Genomic DNA, 21363 nt, shown 5'->3' with positions numbered 1-21363 from the left:
AGATCACCCGGAAGTGCGTGGAGCTCAGATTTCATCCATTTCTATTAAAATTGACGAAAGGGAAAGTTACAGTACTCGTTTTATCCAATACACGCGAAGACTACATTTTTTTTCTTTTGTTCAAAATGTATTTAAGACTTAAATTAATGTGTTTACGTAACGTGTCACATTAAAATAGTGAACCCCTTCGGGTTTATTCGGGTTTAGTCAAAAGATTTTTCAGGAGGTAAAGTCTGCTGGTGATTTTCGTTTGTTTTTTTTTATTCGGTAATAATGAGTCGTTACAATGCCAATGCTGACAATAAACAGTTTGTAATAAACACGCAACGGAAGCTATACTGGCAGCTGACGGGACGGCTGGTTGCCTTGGCAACCGGTACACAGCAACAGGGACCTGCCCGGGAGCCAGCGCTTCTTTAGCTTTTCGTTTAACAGTTTCTTCTTGACTACGTTTTAACAAAAAAAAGTAATTTTGCTAAATTGTTTTAAACCTAGACTCCATTTGTAATGCCAGTGTCTAACAGTAACGCTACGACACACACTATGAAGGTAATGCCTCTCTAATAATAGCCTCGTCCCGCTAGCTTAGTAACAAAAGTGGCGACGCTCTGAATGACTCCAACATGATAGTTTTGCTGTTACTGTCCCTAAATTAACCATGTATTTGGTTGTCACTTGTTCAAAAGGTACCTGGTACGAAGCCAACCAAAGGCCCAAAAAAGAAAAAGGTGCGTTCACGTGATAAAATAAGTTAGTAAGTGAACAAGAAATCACTGCGTAGTTACGCCATGATCTAGTTTTCTCTTTACTGCAGCTGCTGTCTATTTGATATTGTAGGATGAGGAAGAGGCTGTGGATCCAGCTGATGGAGTGGATGAGTGTCCTCAAGGGAACGGGCCAGAAGATCAACCTGAGCTCACTGAGGATGTAAGGAGGATGAGAATATATAATAAACCTGTGGATTGTGACAGAACAGGCCCTTAGGCAAGGCATGAAAACAGTCAGTCAGAAACTATGCATAAACTGTCCATGATAGTTGTGAGTTTCCACGAATAATGCTGATGGTTTGCATGAATTTGTGAGCTCATTTTTGTTGTTTTGAACATTTTCTTTCTTTCAGCTAGTCTTTCTAGCCGTATAATAGTTTTGATTATTTAAGTTTCAGCTGTTTCATGTGACATTTTATGCCTCATCATGGTCATTTTCTGTCTCAATAAAGCCATCATCTGACCTTTAATCATCATTATTAATCAATCATCAGTTTAGTCATTTGGATTTTGATTTGATTCTTTTGCACCTCTTTATTGTCATTTTGTCTCATCGGGTTAAATTCACTTCAGAGCGTGTTTGTCTTAAATAGATCTGCTTTGGTTTGTTTGTTTTGTTTCGTTCTCTCTCAATTTTTAATTAAATTTGTCAATTCTTGTGTCATTTTATACTCCTAAAATTAACATCTCTGTACTGATCTGGCCAGGAGCTAAATGAGGAAATAACAAGGATCCTGACGGCGAACAACCCACATGCTCCTCAAAATATTGCTCGCTACAGTTTCAAGGTAAGAAAGTTACAACTAGATGCAAGTCACACTATTCAATGACACTAGCATCACTTCTGTAAAAGAACCACCTCAGATCCTACAAATTATTCTGTGGAGAAGGCAGATATACTCGATTGACTGTTTGGTGTTTATTTACCAGAAAAGACAACTTGTTCCCAGCCATTGTTCTGTGTTTACATAATTATTTCAATTGTTTGATATCATTTAAACAGATTATTATTGACTGCCGCTTAAAGCAAAAGGGCAATATTGTTTTTGCTTATGTCTGTGTGTGTGTTAACAACATGTCTCATGAACCACTGGACAGATTATTATGAAACTGTCAGATAGTATTCAGTCAATATACATCTACAACTCATTACCTTTTGGAGTCAACCACATTCTAGATGACCGTCACAACCTAAGCAAACACAAGAATTCTGAGAAAAGGTTTGGTGTGAGCTGCTCCACCCATACTCTCCCGGTCGTTGCCTCAGGTCACCTGATCAGCTGCTCCTGGAGGTACTGAGGTGAAAACTAAAGCTCAGAGGAGACAGAGCTTTTAGTATTGCCACTCCCAAATTATGGAATGATTTGCCGTTACATATTAGAAGTGCCCCTTTATTGTCCACTTTTAAAACTCATCTTAAGACACACTTTTATTATTTGGCTTTTAACTCATGTTGAGACTTACTGTATGCTCTTCTGTTATTGTGTTTTATTGTTTTTGTTGTCTTTTGTCCTTTCAGTACTTTGAATGTTTATTGATTTTTATCTGTACCAGCATTTTGTCACAGCTACTGTTGTTTTAAAGTGCTTTAAATGAACTAATGGATGGGTTCTATTGAAACTCTCAGAAAGTAATCATTGAATGTACGTCTACAACTCGTTAACTTTTGGAGTCAACCCAATTCAAGATGGCCACCACAACTAATCAACCTTAGCAAAAACACAAAAATAGTTATGACATAGTCAGATATTCAGATGTTGAGTTCAAGTTTGATGTGGTAGTAGCTGACAGTCATTCTCAATACATGCACCTAGCACTAGCGCATTTTGTGCCATCTTGCGATAACACATGAGATGTTATTTTAGGGTTTGACCAAAACGACTACAACTCTGTCCCTTCTCATCATAAGATAATCTCAGTTTAAAACTCTGGCACAAAAGGTGGCAGGCGACATGCAGACCTTCAAGGAATGCTAGGCCTTTTTTCAAATGTTTTTATTTTATAACAAGTTTTTTATTTTTTTTTTCACAGCTAAATTAAACTAACAAGTTTTCTGCTTCCCATCTTTTCTATTTCTAATCCGTGCTTCAGGAACGTTCCTACAAGCCGATCAGCGTTGTGGATCAGATGGCCGTTCTCTTTGTGTTGGAGAGCAGCCTCTTGCATGAAGACTCTGATGAGGCTCGAAGACTGAGAGTCAAGCAGGGGCTGCTTAAAGGTACTGCAGTTATTAGCATGCGCTAAAACTTTATTCTGTCTTTTTAGCCCAGAGGATTACTCAGATAGACCAAACTGAAAAAAACAAAAATATTTTCAGCCTTTGTTTCGGTAGCTTGTATTACATGTTGCATGTTGTAATCCAGTGTAATGCAAGGTTGCAACCAGTAGGTGTCACCTTCAAATTGTAACAAAAACTGCATAAATATATTGTTTGCATATAAAATGTTTGGCTCTCTGTTTAAGCACACTATGATTAAATGTGTGTAATATTATCCAGAAAATGCAGCAATCGACATAGGAGCAGAATCTGAAGAGGATCGCACGGAAACCCTGGTAAATTAATGCTTTTTTTTATTAAATGAGACCATTACTTTTTGATTAGCATTTTACTTGTGGTTTCTGTTTGTCTTTTATAAACTGCATTGAAAAGAAGGTTGGTAAACGTATCTTAAATCAGGAGTATTTTAGTGACACCATTCCCCTGCTTATTTACCACAGGCTACACCTGTAGAGGACGGAGGGGATGTAGAAGAAGCCGGAGAGGAAGACAGACCGGACAGCTCTGCCTCCAAAGCTGACAAGAAGGAACCAAAACTTACAAATCAGTTCAACTTCAGTGAGAGGGCCTCCCAGACTCTAAATAACCCTCAGATGGTAGGGAGGAACAGTATGTCCAGTGTGTGCCACAAAAGTTGCAAGATTTGATATAATACAAGTGTGAAGTTTTAATATTAGGATGCAGATAAAACAGCAGCTCGCTCTGCGAAATATTCATTGTATCAAATGGTAAATAATTTTCTTTTGCCTGCAGGAAAGAATCTGTCAGACTGAACCCCCTCCACGCAACAATTTCTCTGCCACCGCTAATCAGGTGCTGAACTCTTTGATTTGCGTAGCGAAGCTGTCCGTCCTAGCACGTTTTCTTTCTTCTCTCCTTTCTGCGAGTGAACGTCTGTTGCTACAACGAGCTCACTTTAATCCTGCTAAACTCTCGGCAGTGGGAGATCTACGATGCGTACTTTCAAGAGCTGCAGAAGCAAGAAAAAAACAAAGAGAAGCAGAAAGGAACTCAGGCGAAGAAGGATAATGACAAAAGCAAGAAGAAGGTGGTTCTGACGGAAACACAGGTACTTTTATTATTACCTGTTCACTAATTTCCTTTCTTAAACATATCATGTTTCTAATACTAGCAGTTTCACTTCTAACATATTGGTGGCAAACATATAAACTATAGTTTTTCAAAATGACAATTAGCAAATCCAAAAATATATTCCCGAACCTAACACAGAGCAGGCAACAATGATTTATTATATTTTCACAGAAACATGTTAGTCGAATGATAATTTCATCATAAACCAGAAGTGAGCTGAAATATACTGTAGCAGAGTTTATTGTATAATTTCGACAAAGCTCCAAACATATTTTTGTCCCACCTGTTACAGACAGATGATTTAAGTAAAGTGTCCGACGCATCCAAGATCTTTGAACGAATGGTCAACCAAAACACACTGGATGACATAGCACAGGGTATATTTGAAATACAACAACTGATATAAAAATGTTCTAAGGTCATTTATGATAAACAGGTAAAACAGTTTCTCCTCTCATCTCTCTTCAGATTTTAAATACTTTGAGGATGCCTCTGATGAGTTCAGGGACCAGGAGGGCACCCTGCTGCCTTTGTGGAAGTTTCAGTTTGACAAAAGCAGAAGACTGACTGTTACTGCCCTCTGCTGGTATGACGCCTTATCTACTCTGCAAAAATCCTTTCTGAATGGTGTCAGTGTCGCTGAGATTATATTTATATTTATTTTACAGTCACAAAAAATAATAATAAGAGTGTTTGTGTCATCTGTTCTTGACAGGAATAACAAATATCAGGACCTGTTTGCTGTGGGAATGGGCTCATGTAAGTATTATTATTATGAATGGTAATGGCCACTTTATTTAATACATTCTTTAATTGAGCAATGAAATAATTTTGCATTCTCATGTTTCTTGATCATGTGTAGATGATTTCAGGAGGCAGGGACAAGGCATGCTTCTCTTCTACTCAATGAAGAACTCTGCTTACCCAGAGTACATTTACCCTACAACCTCTGGCGTCCAGTGTCTCGACATTCATCAGCAGCACTCCCACTTGGTGGCCGTGGGCTTCTACGACGGCTGCGTGGCTGTTTACAGTTTGAAACAGGAGGGACAGGAGCCTGTTTACAAGAGTACTGCGAAGACTGGCAAGCACACAGATCCTGTCTGGCAGGTGACAGCGGGGGGGCACAGCAGACATGAACAGGGTGCTAGGAGTTCAGGATGTGTTTGTCCGTTTAAATGTCAGCAACTTCACTTTGGCTTATTTTCTGCACATTTGTGTGTTCACGTGACTTTCTAACAATTCAGAACAACCCAGTTTGAAACGAAAGTGAACCGTGCATCTATCTTAAGTTAGGCTCAGTTATTTATTCCTAAAACCGAGACACAGATACAATACATGTGAATAAAAAAAGAACAAACTGCCAATTTTTTTCATCAGGTAGGATTTTGATTTGGAGTTGAACCCAAATTATCTGTTGATTTATTTGTTTGTTTCTTTGCTTTTACCAGGTGTGCTGGCAGAATGATGACATGGACAATAACCACAATTTCTATTCTGTATCATCTGATTCCCGAGTTGTATGCTGGACACTAGTCAAGGTGAGCCAAAGCATGTACGCAGAGAGATTCAGATTTGTTATGTCTGAACTTTCACACCTTTGCGCGACTGATTAGAGGTCACGATATGTGCCCTGTGTGGATGTAGGTTTGTGTGTTTGTTCACATCTGTGCAGATTATTTGTCATTTAACATTAACAAGATTAATCGCCATTGTATGCTACAATGAAACGTTGTTAGGGGCACTTCCTGTGGCAGCTCGGTGGTCAGTGCTGCAGTCCTGTAATCCTGAGGCTGCAGGTTTGAGCCCAGGTTGCATCAGACAGTCCCGTGTGCATTATGGTCCTCAGCTTCAGGAAAGCGAAGATGATTTCTTTGGTTGTCTCCGCACCACAACACCAGTGTCTGAACCTCCTCTTGGTACAGCGTCTCATTGTTGTTGCTGATGGGTGGCGACACAATCCTGAGTGTACAGCGTGAACAGGATGGGACTGAGACACGCTGGTGTTCAGGACGAGAGTGGAGAAGGTGGAGTTGCCCATTCTGACATTTTGAGATGTGTTTGAGAGGAAGTTCTTGACCCACAAACAAAATGGGGTTCCCCCAACCCATCTGCTGGGACTGATGGAGGTAACTGCTGAGCTGAAGTCAACATGCAGCATCCTCACACACCTGTTGAAGTTTTCCAGGTGACTCAGGGCAGTGTAGCTATGGAGATGGCATCATCTGATCTGTTTCCTTGTGGCTACATTATCCATCAAAGGTTGATATATGACAGCACAGAGGAGGTGTAAAGCTCAATTTTAGGATACTCCCACATGGTGTTTTCAAAACAGGCTTGCAGGGATGATGTGGCCTCCTCAGTCCAGCACTGCACTGACTTGTACTGTGGATTTGACCTTCAGATGAGGGCCTGTAAGCTGGTGTCAGGAGCAGCAATAGATGGCCTGAGCATCCGAGGTGGGGGAGGGATGGGCTTTATAGGCTCCAGCAACGTTTGTGTAGACCTGATCTAATGTTTTCCTTGTTTTTGTTTTAATGTCCACATTTTTATGAATTCTGGAGAGGACGGTTTATATATTTGTGTGGTTGAAATCATCAGCTACAATGAAAAAGCCATCCGGTTGCTTGTCTCGTTGTCTGCTGATGGCATCATGGAGTCTGGACTCATCTGCATTAGGATTGGCTCGTGGCGTGGGTGGATAGACACAGCAGCTCCAAACACTGCAGTGGTTTCTCTGGACCAATAAAATGATCTACATTTTAGTGGTGGAAAAAAAAATGTTTGTATTCTCTTACTGTATCACTGTGTGTTTCCACGACTGCAGAATGAGCTCATCTTTACAGACACTATCAGACTGTCAGTGAACGGTGCTCTCTCTAATGGACCAGAGGGTGGACATCTGCCCAGCATCAGTAAGGTTCCCTAACTTGCTTCTGTCTAAATCTGTACTTTCACGGTTAATTGATTTAAGTCCAGATTTTTTCTGACGCATTATCTTAGACTGGTGCTTGTAACCGTATGTGTCTTTCTGCCCCTCAGCCGCAGCTGGTGGTACATCATTCGACTTCCATAACCAGATTGACTATCTGTTCTTAGTTGGCACAGAGAAAGGGAAAATACACAAGGTACGTGAGAAGGATCTCCCCGAGCTGATGTAGCAGGCTGACACTTCTGAAATTACATCAAACATGTTGTTGATGTGATTCACTTAGACAGGAACTTCTCCGGGGAGAAAGGAAGTCACAACATAACGTGTGAATCAGTAATGAGACACAAGTTTGTGTGTGTAACAAAGTCATTTAGAAAAGGAAACACAGCATCCTATAATATATTATATGGTAATACTATCCCCTTCTAATAGGTTTGTCTTTTGGAAGGTTATACTAATTAGAATGACTTTTAAAGTTTTCCTTTTTTTTCTGGGCAGACCAGGTTTTATCCACTTGTGTTTGAAGCCTGGCGTGCATTAAAGAGAGGACTAACACCATCACACCACGACGTGTGACAGATTAGGCCAGCTGTGGAAATGTAGAAGAACCCCTTAAAGAGTTTTGTTGTCCTAGGATTGTTGACCAAAAAAAAAAAAAAATCTCAAATGCACTTCTCTGGAGTTTTTCCACTTCCTACATCTTTCCACTCTGAATATGTTTGTCATAAAGTTCCACCAGTGGAGAAATAACTCACACCTTTGCGTCACACTTACTTGCTTCTCCTTGCTAACTTGCTGACAGGCGCACCTCAGAGTGAAACACTTCGTCTGTCGCCTCAAGGTTCACAGATGCCACAGAGCAATCTTTCACCTGCTGCAGGTCAATCATCAGTCTGCCAGGGTTTGGAAATGCAACAGCTGTCCCCACCCCCTATGAAGCATGTTGACCCTGGATTGTCTAGTTAATATACTGATGCAGTCTAACTCTGCTGCTGTATTTTTGCTAACATATATATTTTATCAGTGGCGAGCAACATACGGGTTATTATTGTTCATGTAGGTTTATTACAAAAAGAAGTCCGATCACAAGACTTCTATAAGTTTTCTGTGGGAAATTGTGCTGAAATTAAATATTAAATGTCTATTGTGCCCCCATCAGGTGCAGTCTGAGCTGTAATATGCCTCTGCACAGTATAAGGTGAACAATTATTAGGTAGCACAGACATTGGTTGTTACACAGAAAGCCCTGTTATTGAGAAAACATTTTATTATTGAGAAAAGTTTTCTGTCTAGGCACCTTGTTTCTACCACCTGAATAAGCTCATATCCACAAACTATGATAAATTCAAAAAACACAAAAAACTTTATCTAGAGCTAGTGTTTCACCTGTTAGTTAGTATTTATGCTGGATTTTATTCCCCTTTTTACCGATAATATGTTGAACACGTGGGTCCTCTTTAACATCTAACTATTTTTGATCATACTTTTATGCAGTACATATAATAATCTTGTTTCAATGAACAGGCACCAGTTAAGCTGTGTAACGTAGCCCAATATTGAAAATGTTGACTTTTGCTTATTTTAACTTCTTGGTCTAAATCAACACTTCGCTTTTTTTTTTCCATAGTGCTCCAAAACCTACTCAAGCCGGTTCCTGGAGACCTACGATGCCCACACCATGGCGGTAGATGCTGTGAAGTGGAACCCCTTCCATCCAAAGGTGTTCATCTCCTGTAGTTTTGACTGGACTGTAAAGATCTGGGACCATACCATCAAGTAAGAGTTGAACGAATAACAGACACTATTTATTGCCTCAGCGTTATTAAACAAATTATAAAATAGAATGTACTATATATCAATTAACCCTACATAATATTGTGAGCACTGATTAGTGGCTGTTCATGTAAATGTTTTTTTATGCATAATATCTACATAAAGATTGTTGCTGACCACTTCAGTGCCCTCCCTGAATGCTGTGGCCTCTTTCAGCAGGATAATGCACCTTGTCACACTGCAAAAACAATTCATAAGTGACTTGAGGAAAATAACAAGTTTAAGGTGTTGGCTTGGTCCGCTAATTGTCATCTTCTGCCGACAGCTTGATGTGAGACATGACAGCAGACCTTTTGAAGTCTAGTGCCGTTCATGCCTTGATGAGTCAAGGCTGTCATGGTGGCAAAAAATGAGGACCTTTTCACATTGGCACAGTTGGTTATAATGTTATCACTGATCAATAAATGTAACCCTTGTATTTTGTATGTTTGGAACACATTTGATTCCTACTTCTATTAGACCTCAAAAGCCATATTTATATTGTCATTTATTATGAAATAGGAACACCTATCTACGACAAACGTCTGTTTATGTGGCGCTATGACACTCGGCCACCATCACAGTGACTAGGTCTCCATCTGTGTCAGTAGTGTCCTAACTGGGCTTCCTCTTCAACAAAGCCGCTGCAGGATCACGTGCTTGTTACTCAGCTAAGGATTCACAGTTTCTGGGGAATAACTTGAGCTACAAGTGTTACAGTCTTACTGTTGGGTGGAAACAAGTTGCACGACATCTTTAAGACTGTACAAGTCATGTGATTTAGTATGTTTAACATCACCTATTTGTTGTTGTTATTAATATTTATATATTTTGGCATTATTGAGTTATGGTGTCTTTTAGCTGACCCAGTGTTTAAGACACTTTCAAAACTCACTCTTCTTCTGAAGTAAAAGTTCATGTTTATTGCGATTTAATGCTGCATCAGTAACCTCAGCAGCACTATGCTTTATGTGCAAATATTCAGTCAAGCAGGTAAAGTGTAATAATCGTCCCTGCTATCCTTCCAGTATATTAGACTTTATTACATTCTTATACTCATCTTGGGTCCAGCATAATTTTCTTGGCTCATTTGATTAAACCACAGATCCTCCCACATGTTGTCAGCACAAGCAGCTTGACTGAATAATGATAGTAATCATTTGGCCATCATGGAAGACACAGTTTTCAGCTGTGTTACGTTCTAAAGATACTAAACTTTGAGTTTTTAGCAAAAACAAAAAGAAAAAAAAAGAGTACAGTAAGTAATTGTCCTAAATCTTAACTTACAGCTCTCTTAGGAGTAAATTATAACGAGATTATAACTGATTTAAATATTGTTTTATAGCACAGATGTGTTGAATTCAGGCTATTCATATCAAGAAGAGACATATGCCTGATTTTTCTGAATTTGTTGGGTTTTTTAGCACTCCAATGTTCACCTTTGACCTGAATGCAGCTGTTGGAGATGTTGCCTGGTCTCCATACTCCTCCACTGTCTTTGCTGCTGTGACAACAGATGGAAAAGTAAGTTTTTCTCAGTTTTTTTTTTTTGTGTGTGTGCGTTTTGTTTTTCTCAAATAGCACGTTAAATCTCTCCGTCTGAGCTGATTGTTTAGGGTTGTCAGGCCCTCAGAACTGTTAGTTTAGGGCTTGTTATTGGAGCTCTAAAAGGAAGCCATCATGTAGGACCAGCCTCTTTGCTTGGACATTTAAAAGTGTTTTCTGTGTTGTGGATGTGAAAACAGATTTTTCAAATCATCTATAACAAATATCCATCCATACATACATACATTCTCTTTACCTGCTTCTCCTTTCCAGGTTCTATAGCAAATATATTTTTGTATTGCTTACATTTTTATCTATCAAAACATTTCAGGTGACTGTATTTGTTTTGTAAACAAATTGTTATTAGATTTATTAGTGTCTTTTTTTAGTCTATTGTTAAATCTGTGAAATTAATATAAGCTAGGTACAAAAAATGCTTAAATACCTTATACAGTAAGTATTATGTTATACGACTTCATCACAAACTGCAGCTTCTAAAACAATTACATAAGTTATCCAACATTTTCAACAAAAACTAACCTTTTCCATCTCTACCTGTACATGAAGGCAGGATGTTTTTACTCATGCAGGAACATTTTCTCTATCCTAGCTGTTACTGCCTAAACTTATTGATAAGGAAGTAAATAGGACATTTGTATGTGATTATTTTCAAACCACTTAGGACCATAAAATGGGAACATGGCTAATTATTTTTATTGAAATGTTCAGTTTAAAACTTCAGACAGGTAAGTTACACAGTGTTTCATGAGTCTGAGTGTATTTCAGAGAATCAAGGCCTACAACAAGCTCGGCTGAAGGATGTGATCACACATATCTGCTGTAACATAAGCCTAACACATATTTGATTTAACAAACAGCTGCCTCATCTACCACCTGCCACACGTTATTTTCATCTTTAGACTCGGTTTGCTGTCCTGATAAGCCTCAAGTTAATCCCAAGCAGCCTCTGGCACTCAGGTTAGTTCAAACTCTCGTCTCGTGTAACAGAGAGGCTTCCTGCTGTGTCAGTAGTTATTGATTTCAGCCAAAAGTCGTTTCCGCAAACGCCGTGTTGCTTATCTCCCCATATATATATATATATATATATATATATTTTTTTTTTTTTTTTTTTTTTTTTTTTTTTTCGGATGGCCGAGAGCCGTCCCCATCCGTTTGTCTTCACAGTCTTATGTCACACTATAAAAGTCCAGAGTGTTATGTCTGACACGTTTCCTGTCCAGCGTGGCAAATAAAGTCAAGTGAGAGTGGCAGAGAGGAAATGTGAGCTGAGTAATTTGAGAGACACATTGTGTGATAGTTTGCGCACGTATGTGTCAAGTCCTCTGTAGCGCCGGGAGTTTGTCACCACACGCAGCAGACGCACCAAAGTACACCCATAACTCACTCTGCACTTCCCAGCCAAGAACTTTGTCCTGCAGCCTTTTATTCAAAGAACATTAGATTTTCGAACTCAACCCTCTTACAAGAAAAAGTTGGAACCAGTATATATAATACTAACAGCTGGTTTAAAATGTGAAGTTTGATCTGCATTCTACATAATTATTTGAAACCAAATTCAAAGCATGCTTCAGCAGAGATTAAAATGAAGTTTATCAGTTTGTGTAGTGGAACAAGATTATAAAAAATGAATTGAAGTCAAGGTTAATGTGGGTTAATGTGACTGCCAGTTATTTTTCATGTGTTTAATTTTGCTACCTGTGTCATTTTAGTTATATTACATGGATGAACTTTGGCAAAAGCCTTCATCTGTTTTTGAAAAGTGATCACTTCTGTACTTATCCTTGTGTTTACTACTATTACAGCTTTTGAGATTGCTGGAATATTCCTTGAGAAATGAACTCAGATTAAAGGGGACATGCCCTCTTGTCACAAGTTGAAACTATCAGTCCAAATGCAACAGGATGCCACATGAGCTCTTCAACCACTCAGATGGAAATCTGGGCATGACAACATAAAATACTCAAGCTTGTACTAGCTCACAATATGATGTATATTTTTAAATATTTACCTTGTCTACAGTTATGCCGGAGACAGATGATATTAATGTTCGGCTGGCAGGCAAATGACAGATCAGTAACCTCAGCATGATTGTGTAGAGCACGCCACTTTACTGTTATCACCATCCATAATAATACTCACTGACTTGGTTCTATAAATATCCTTGTTGCTGGTTCAGAGACCTATCAGTGGTGGATCAACTTCAGCCCTCCTTCCACTCTGATCATTTCATATGCGACACCGAAGTGCAAAGAAAATGTATCAAAGCTGGCAGGAGAGGGGATGTGTCAAAGGAGCTAAAAGAAACCCCAACAGGAAGTGAAATATTCTAGACAGAAGTACTGATAAAGCATTACTATCTTGTTTCTTTTGTAAATTAATTGAGATAGATGACTAATTATGATGACTTGCCATAAACAGGTAAGCCAAAATCAAAGCAGAAAAGTACATTATACAATATAGTTGTAGTTTTAAAAAAATAAAATATTTTTAGACCTTGGGAACCTAAAAAACATGACAGGGTTGTGTGTTTTTCTGATCTTTCAGAACTAAATATAATAATATATAAATCAAATAAGGTTTTGGTGGGGTTGTATGTCATTTAATTGTATCAGCTAAATCCTATCAGGACTGAACTGTCCTTCACATTTTATTCGGGTCAGACTATCAAGAATAACAGAGTCATTCTGTTGTCACAACATTCTCACAATCGTTGCATGATGTTCATCAGCATAATCTCCTCCAGGACAACAGTTTTGCTGCACAACATTTGCCATTTGTTTGTTACTTGCGTCTAGAAAAGCCGGAGTGACTCAACACGGGTTGTTTGCTCCTTGATGTGGATTTACTGACAGTGACAACCTGGTTTTCTGCTACTTCCACCACTCCGCAAAATGTCAGAGAAACAACAGTGTACGTGTTTTGTGTGAGCATGTGGGTCTGTGCACGCTTGTGTACATGTGTTTAGAAGGATAATGAATTGCCTGGCAGGCTGAGGTGCGAGCATGACACACTGCTGTGTGTTGCAAACAAATTCTCTCTGTCCTCGTCTCTCCATCTGAGCTGATTGTTTAGGGAGTAAAGTGTCTGAATGACATAATGAGAAGTCTGCTCCTGTCCATCAGTTATCAGTCTTCAAACCCATCTTTGGGCTCTCTTAGGCACCTTCTCTTACCTTTTTTTTGCGCAGAGACTTGCACAAGTTGTTTACAGTTTTTACGTCTCATAAACGGCATCATTCCAAAACAATAAAACTTTGTTTCATTTAAGATATAATGAAAAACGTTTGAGCCACCCTTCATTTCCAAAAAGCCTGATTTTATTCAGATCATTTAAAGTGGTCCTGAGCAAACACTGTCCAGACTTTCAAAAGATCTTTCAAATTCATCAAGGTGAAGTTCAAGACGAAAGCAGGAGCTTATTTATCCTGAAATTCCATGCAGTCCAACATTTTGTCATTAAAGCTCAGCTTAAAAAGCCGTAGTTTTGAGATGTTTTTAGAACCTTTGTGGTTTTGAACAACAGCAGGTATAACATAATAAGCTTAGATACATGGACCCACAGAAAAAAAAAGTGGTTTAAATATACTGTGGACCTTAAAATAGTGTAATAAAGACACATTTTTATTGTTTTTTTTATTATTCTAGTGTTGGAAATTAGCATTTTTGCTATAAACACTATGAGACTGGAGAGTTGTTTTGATAATCTTAGCTATTTAAAGAGTCTGTCCCTATTAAATACAAAGCATTTTTGTCTCTAAGAGAGAGAAATAAACAGTTCAATATAACAGTGAAGTTAATGCGGAGTATATTTTCCATAGCACTGATTGGTCCGTCTCAGTGGATCTGATGACTGAGACTTGTGTGTAGAGTGGTTCTCGAAGCAGGGGGATTTCTACATCATGGTTTCTTCACCTCCTTCCGCCTTTACTATCGAATCATAATTCCAGCCCTCTTCTTCCTCCCTGCAACACAAAAAAAGGTCTCCAAAAGTTAGATATTAGCAGCCATTTGTCTATTCTATGAAAACTGTGTCTGTCTTTAATACATCCTAACATTCAGAGTTGGTTACTTCCTTAAATACAAACAGTGTACAAGAAAATTCAATATGCAAGACTTTTTTTCCTCAAAGTAGATCACTGGCACAGTTCTCCAGAGATGGTATTATTCTAAATACATAATAATTTGAGATAATGACCAAAGAATCCATCGAACTGTGGCTTCAGCTGCGTGGCAGTAAGATCAGCGAAAAGGAAGTCTTTTGCTATCTGTAATAGGTTAATCTAACAATTATTGTGCTATTAGTCAATGGATAAGCTGGAGGTTATGCAACACACACAATCGAAGATTAGAAAAACCTAAGATAAGATCAGGGCCACTTTTGTTAAAACTGAAATACAGCTTTGGCTTTAGCCTATTTCAGTATTTTCAAATAAAATCTATAAAAACAGACAAAAATCTGACTTAAAAGGTCTACAAAATTATTTTCCAAATGTTTGCTTTTTAACAGCCACAGCTAAAGTGTGCCCTAAGGTCAGCTGTGAACTGATCATAGCTGATGTATTTGTGTGTGTGTGATGAACAAACCTGTTATTCTTAAGTAGCCTTTTAATGATCAGGATAATGAAGACAATCAACAGGAAACCAACAACAGCGGACAGACCCACCAACCAGGGCTGAAGTTTCACTGAACCAGATCTGGCTGCACCTGCCAGGATTGGAGATAGCCGTCGTTATTATTAGCGGTCAAAAATCATACATCTTTATACTTAAAAAGTTTTCTCTCAGGCATATTTTTCTGTCATATTTAAAAAGTCAAACAGCAGCACTAACATACCTGTTAAGGATAACTACTTTGTCCATTTAAAGCTGGACTCTCAGATGGATTTTAAGTTAATTGTTTCTTGCTCAGAGTTAAAAACCCATCTCACTTTATATTTATGTGTTGCGAAATTAAAAAAATTCTAATAGTAAAAAAATAATGTTTTTACCTTTGTCAGCCGAGCAGCTGGTGGCACAGAGCAGGACACACAACAGAAGTAAATTCATCCTGAGTACGACAATCCAGTTGATCGAGTACAGCTGCCGAACAGCGAGCGTTCAGTTGAACTTGGCTGCTGAGAAACACAGGTACATTGTGTACGTCCTATCTGTGACACACACATCTCTGTGTGTAGTCCACAGTCCATAGTCCACAGGATTATTGTGGGAGGAATATGGGCGTGTGATCTGTTGTAATCAGCAGTTCTCACTTAAACCGTGCATTCTGCTCAAAACAAGATGTCTGCTTTCTGTCGTAGCTGTGTTGAGTTTGCATTTTCTCTTCCTCCGGCCCATTCCGTTCACTGCTGGAGCTAAGCACCCCGCTCGCAGCAACCTTGAACCGGATTAAGTGGGTAAAGAAGGTGGATGGATAGATCTTTGCTTTTCAGTTATTAAATGAAGACCTGCAGTTTCTGCCTCCTCCCAGTAAGCCCACATCTGGATCATCCATCCACCGCTGTTTTGTAGTACAGACCTATTCGTATGCAGTTCAGACAGTCAGTAAATGCACTTAAAGCGTCCCGCGCAGGTTATAGGTACACTGGTATAATAAATCTTTATGACAGCTGGAAGTAGCGCCACGAGACCTTTAATATTTAAAAATGATAGCCACGTGTGCAGTCATAATAGAAAGTACACATCTTTCAGTTTAAAGGTGGCTTCGATTTTGTTACGTCATAACAGAGTGGAATGTTTTATTCTTATTTTTTAACCTTTAATTAAACAGGAAGGACAAATAAAGAACTACTTCTTATTTTCAGCCCTGGCAAAAGGCAAAGCCTCAAGAAGAAGAGGAGGAAAAAGGGGGTATAAAACTAGACAAAAATTTAAAATAAAAACAAAGAACCGTATAAACATTTAGTAAACATGTTAACAAAGATGTTTACAAAGGACACAGTTAAGTGCACACATCAATGCAATCATTTACTAAATGTTGAGCAGCCAGAGAAAACTAGACAGGCCATCAGACCGTAGTGTCTTGTGTTGTTGACGAGGGTTGCAGTGGTGTCCGATCCTGGTCCTGGAGGGCCACTATCCTGCATGTTTCAGGAGTTCCTCTGCTCTGACACTCCTGATTTGAATGACTGAGTGATTAACAGGCTTCTGCAGAAGTTGAAGACCTGCTGAAGAGCAGGGAAACATCTAAAACATGTAGGATAGTGCTCCTCAAGGACCAGGACTAGACACACATTGTGCATTATGAAGTAGTGTTAGCTGATTACGCACATATTATCTGTATAATATTATTTATATCATCTGATTTGCTTTGGATTTTGGAGTATTTGCATCTGCAATCCATCTTGCTTGTCTTTCCAATAGAGGTAGATAAAAAGAAAGCTGCAGAAAATCAGTCAGGGAGTTCACATCCCAGTAGTGCTGATGTGTGCTGTAGTGGAACTGAATGTATCGTGGGGTTATTTTTCAGGAGCACAGTGCTTTAGAGTTGACATGCCTCTAATTCAGAAGAATGTCAGGAAGCAGTTTAAGGTTCGGCCACAAACGTTAGACAAGCAGGAAACACTTTTTTGTGCCTGGCGGAGGGATGTCGTATGTGTTCATCTTGTGCAAATCACCAGAATGGTGTTTTGTTAATCTCAGATTTCTGAGATGTTTTTTTTTTTCTTCTAATGGGTGAATGGTTTCTCTGGTAGATTTGAGACAACCAGGTCTTATTGCTTTAAAGCTAGGAGAACAGATGCTTTCAGCTGACACTGTTGTTCTTCAGTCTGTCTCAATTCCTTGTGTGTGAAACCCGGCTCCAATAAATGATGAGAACTGCTGAAGTAAACTGATTTCTGAGCATTACGCTTTGTATGTGACAGTTAAACTCACGACTCCTTCGGATTATGAACAAACCAGCAGGCACTGATGATTATTATCCAATAAAAATAATCAAATTAGGTCAGCAAGCAGGGTGCGCCCGTTTCAGTCGATAAAGTTTAAGAAAAACACTATATGAGGCTGCTGCAACTTTTTGAAAATGTATAATCCTGTTGCCACATAGCAAACAATTTATCATTTTTACTTTGGAAAACTTTCGGTATTTCGCTGATTTATTATCTCAGACCTAAACAGACAGCAAAGTAAGGCTCACGTTTCAAACTCAGAAAACGTGTCTTTAAGTTTACTTCCAGGCAACAGGTCAAACCATATGTGTGGCTGTGGATTTATGCTAATAAGAACTAAGCATAAATTCAGCGCAGCCGTTTGTCTCTCTGCTCAAAGCGCTCGTGTGACTCACCGCAATCAGTCATGACTAACGCCACATTACCTCTGTGTACGAACAGCAAGAACACCGCTGTCAATAGCCGTGGCCATAAGAGGTCAGAGAAAGTCATACTCCAGTGAGGTTTGATGATTAGTAAGAAACGAGGACACTTTGTGTAATTTTAATAAACCGAGCCTGTGTGAACTCCAGCAGTCCAGTCACAGTCATCTGATAAAAGACTGCTGCACCTCACAATGGCTTTATTTGATATTGTTAGATTGTCTAAATGGATTTGGGCTGAAAAACTAGTATTTACCTGGAAAAAGATGTCTAAAACATCACAAGCGTAATGGAGCCACTAAGATACAAACTGTGAGTGTGTTTGGGCAGCAGCGTAGACCCTGATCAGTCTGGGAACATTGCTCTTTTCTCCTCGCTGTTCGGGAGTTACTGTGCATCATCAGTCTCATATAGACAAAATAAGTAAAGGCGAGCATTTAGAGGTTAAGAGTTGTCTTACTTTGAAGGTAAATTCTGAGCACTAGATTTAAGTATTCGGTTATTTTTTTAATTAATTTTTCTATCAGTTATTTTATTCAGACCAGGGGTAGGCAATCCTGGTCCTGGAGGACCACTATCCTGCCTCTTTTCTTTGTTTCCCTGCTCCAACACACCTGATTCAGAGGTTAAATCACCTCTTCATGTTCTGCAGAAGCCTGTTAATCAGCCATTGATTCAAATCAGGTGTGTTGGAGCAGAGAAACAAGTAAACCATGCAGGATAGTGGCCCTCCAGGACCAGGATTGTCTACCCCTGATTTAGACCCTCACTTGTTGCTGCAAATGGGCTACAGCATTGAAATGTCAAATCCTGTAGTGGGTCCAAAAAATAAATTATTAGCATTCTGACTCGTCTCTTTTAGGTTCACGTCTTTGACCTCAGCATCAACAAATACGAGGCGATCTGCCAGCAGTCAGTGGTGGCCAAAAAGAAGACCAAGCTGACTCACATCGAGTTCAATCCTATCTATCCTATTATCATAGTCGGTGATGACCGAGGCTGCGTCACCAGCCTGAAACTCTCTCCTAACCTCCGCAAAAAGCCCAAGGTAAGAAGCTTGGCACTCCGATCAAAGAATGTTTTTTTTTTGTTTGTTTGTTTGACTTTAATGGGGTTGTGCGGTGTAGTCATGAACAGTCAGTAGACAGTAATCAGAGAGTTCTCAGTTTGGAGAAATTCTTGAACAAGAGCAAATTTTCACCATGAATTTTTGTAACAATCACGTTGCTATGTTAGCTGCTCATCATATCCTACCAGGTGTGTCTACCAAGAGTTTGTTGAGTCTTTTTTAATCCACACTTCTTTTTCTGTGTGTTCTGGCTCATAAACGCATCTTGTTTCCCCAGAAAAAAAACACAGAGATCATCTTTCATTTAGGACAACTAAAACTCTGAGTTACTGTTTTTTTGTGCCATAGATGCAGTAACAGTGTCTGTGCTGCAGTTATTAACATTAACATAGATAAATGTCCGACTCATAAGTGACGAGATGTAACAGCATCTGACAGTGTTGCCTTGAGCGACTAGGAAGGGTTTGAGTTGTTTTAGATTGAAAACCTTTTTTAAAAAAATAGTCCCAGCTCAACGTAGCTGTTAGCTTGACTCCCCCACGAGAACTCCTATCTGATTTTCCAATCTGAGATCCCTCTGACCGCTGCCTGGTAGCTGTAAGATATCGACTACTCCACACAGCTGTTAGAATCACTAGACTGTTGTTTTTACCACTGTTGGAAAAACGAAAACCAGAATGCAGAGCAAAGAAAAAAAATAGTTATGTGTATCAAAGCAAGCTATAGTCGTGCAGTAAAATGAAATGCTACTTTAATCTGTCTGTGGTTGATGAGTTCCTGAGCGCTCTGTTAACGTGAAGAGTAATCACAGTCGTCCTCTGAACACAGGAGGAAACCTAATCGCACACTGAGTCACATCACTGTAATCAGGGCTCATTAAGAGTTAGCTCTGCCGCCTTTCATTTTCTTTCCTTTGTGTTTTTCACATCAGTTCATGTAAACTACAAGTTTTACATTCAGTTGCACAGCACACTTAAGCCACAGCCCCCTTTAACCACGTCCACAAACACAGGTATGAGTACACCGTAACAAAACGCAGACACATGTGGCGATCAGCCTTGGCTTTAGCCCGTACACGTCCATCAGCCATATAATTGCACAGATCAGCGCCGCTCACCGCGCTGAGAGCGTTTTGATGCCCGATGAGACAAATAAGCGCCAGCCAAAGAAACCCTTAACAAACATTTTTAATAATAAGTCTTACAGCATGAGCGTATTAGCCTGTTCAGGCCGAGCACAGTGAGCACGGGGTGCCATATTTAAGGTCATAAAACTCCTTTTGTTAGCTGCCTGCCAGTGGGGTTTATATTTTCTTCATTACTTTAGCGTAAGCCAAATGTCAAGTAATTTCGGATTTGCGCGCACCTGTGTGCGTGTGTGTCTCTGTACAGAGCAAGAAGGGTCAGGAGCTGCCTAAGGGTCCAGAAGCAGAAGTAGCCAAGATGGAGAAGCTTCTCAGCCTGCTGAGGGAACCAGAGCAGAGCGCAGTTTAACCCTCCCCATCATAACGGTCCGATGCAAAGGTTTTTTCATCTTGACAATCTGCTGTTTTTATGAACTTAAACCGTGTTAATGGTATACTCTATAAATATGAATATCTTTGCTTGTCTCTCAGATTTGTGTTTGTTCACTGAATACAAACCGGTCAGTAAAAAAAAGTAAAAAAAAAAAAAAGATTTCCCCTGTCTGTTCAATAAAAGTTCACTAAATTACCTAACTACTGTGCTTACTTTAGTCTCTGGTTTTAGGGGAAACTCGCTGACCTGTCTGGAAACGAGAGGTGTAATCATCTGCTCGGCCTCAGAATTCAAATGATTGGACTGACCTGATTATCTGCAAGGACTCCTCAAACTTCTATGATAAGTACAAGGTGATTTAAAATAAAAGAAATAAATAAATACGGGCTAAAGCTGCAATTGAACAAGGTCATAAATCGATCTGGTGGACCGAGCCCTTGTGGACTGAATCCAGAACAACTTATCTTTGGCAGGCACACGCCGTCTTTGGCTCCTGTCCTGGAATGATTCAGAAGCTTTTTAATATCCCATCAACAATTAGGATTTTGCTTTCAGACGGTTTCATTATTATTATTTTCATGCCTTATCAGTTATATCTCTCGAAGGCAGAACTGAGGTCCGTGAGCGTAGAAATGAGAAGAAGACTACTGCAGTCATGCATTCATCATGCGCCGACTAAACAACTGTCCGGTGTTTTTAATACGCACTGCTGTGGATTATTGTAGCTACATTAAGAACATTTGGGTTGAGTGATGGAGGAGAAAGTGCTTCTAATACAGAGTAATAACAACACTTCCCGAAGCTCTTTTGTCTTTTTCTCCTTAACTAGTGCAATTCTAATATCAGGTAAATGGAAAAAAAAGAAAAAGAAGACAGGAATTTTTTACCATACATATACTGTAATACAGTCTTCAAACCCTGCGACACATTGGGTGTCGCAGGGTTTGTTGGTCTGAGGTCGCATCACCAACATTACTGATGAAATATTTAGGTATGGAAATCTTCTGCTGAGATGCGGGGAA

General features: G+C 39.4%; 1 protein-coding gene and 1 long non-coding RNA gene across 2 annotated transcripts; one reads left to right on the top strand and one right to left on the bottom strand.

Annotated features, from left to right (window-relative positions):
• The first annotated feature begins 382 nt into the window (after positions 1-382).
• On the top strand, positions 383-20698 carry dnai1.2 (dynein, axonemal, intermediate chain 1, paralog 2). Its single transcript, XM_017422857.3, has 20 exons — positions 383-549; positions 687-728; positions 838-927; positions 1475-1555; positions 2859-2985; positions 3265-3320; positions 3486-3641; positions 3799-3858; positions 3986-4114; positions 4430-4514; positions 4606-4723; positions 4853-4896; positions 5000-5247; positions 5589-5678; positions 6965-7052; positions 7180-7265; positions 8697-8845; positions 10306-10405; positions 18618-18803; positions 20216-20698. The coding sequence occupies exons 1-20, from the start codon at positions 508-510 to the stop codon at positions 20315-20317; spliced, it is 2079 nt and encodes a 692-aa protein (XP_017278346.1). The 5' UTR covers positions 383-507; the 3' UTR covers positions 20318-20698.
• LOC108239864 lies at positions 13742-15607 on the bottom strand. The gene is made up of 3 exons (XR_001808749.3): positions 15435-15607; positions 15031-15151; positions 13742-14408 (listed from the first exon to the last, which is right to left on the bottom strand). It is a non-coding gene; the product is annotated as an uncharacterized LOC108239864 (long non-coding RNA).
• Positions 20699-21363: the final 665 nt, after the last annotated feature.

This window comes from Kryptolebias marmoratus, linkage group LG4 (assembly GCF_001649575.2).
Source record: "Kryptolebias marmoratus isolate JLee-2015 linkage group LG4, ASM164957v2, whole genome shotgun sequence".
Lineage (NCBI taxonomy): Eukaryota > Metazoa > Chordata > Actinopteri > Cyprinodontiformes > Rivulidae > Kryptolebias > Kryptolebias marmoratus.
Note: the sequence above shows the minus strand (reverse complement) of the source record. Positions and strands in the feature narration are given on the sequence as shown.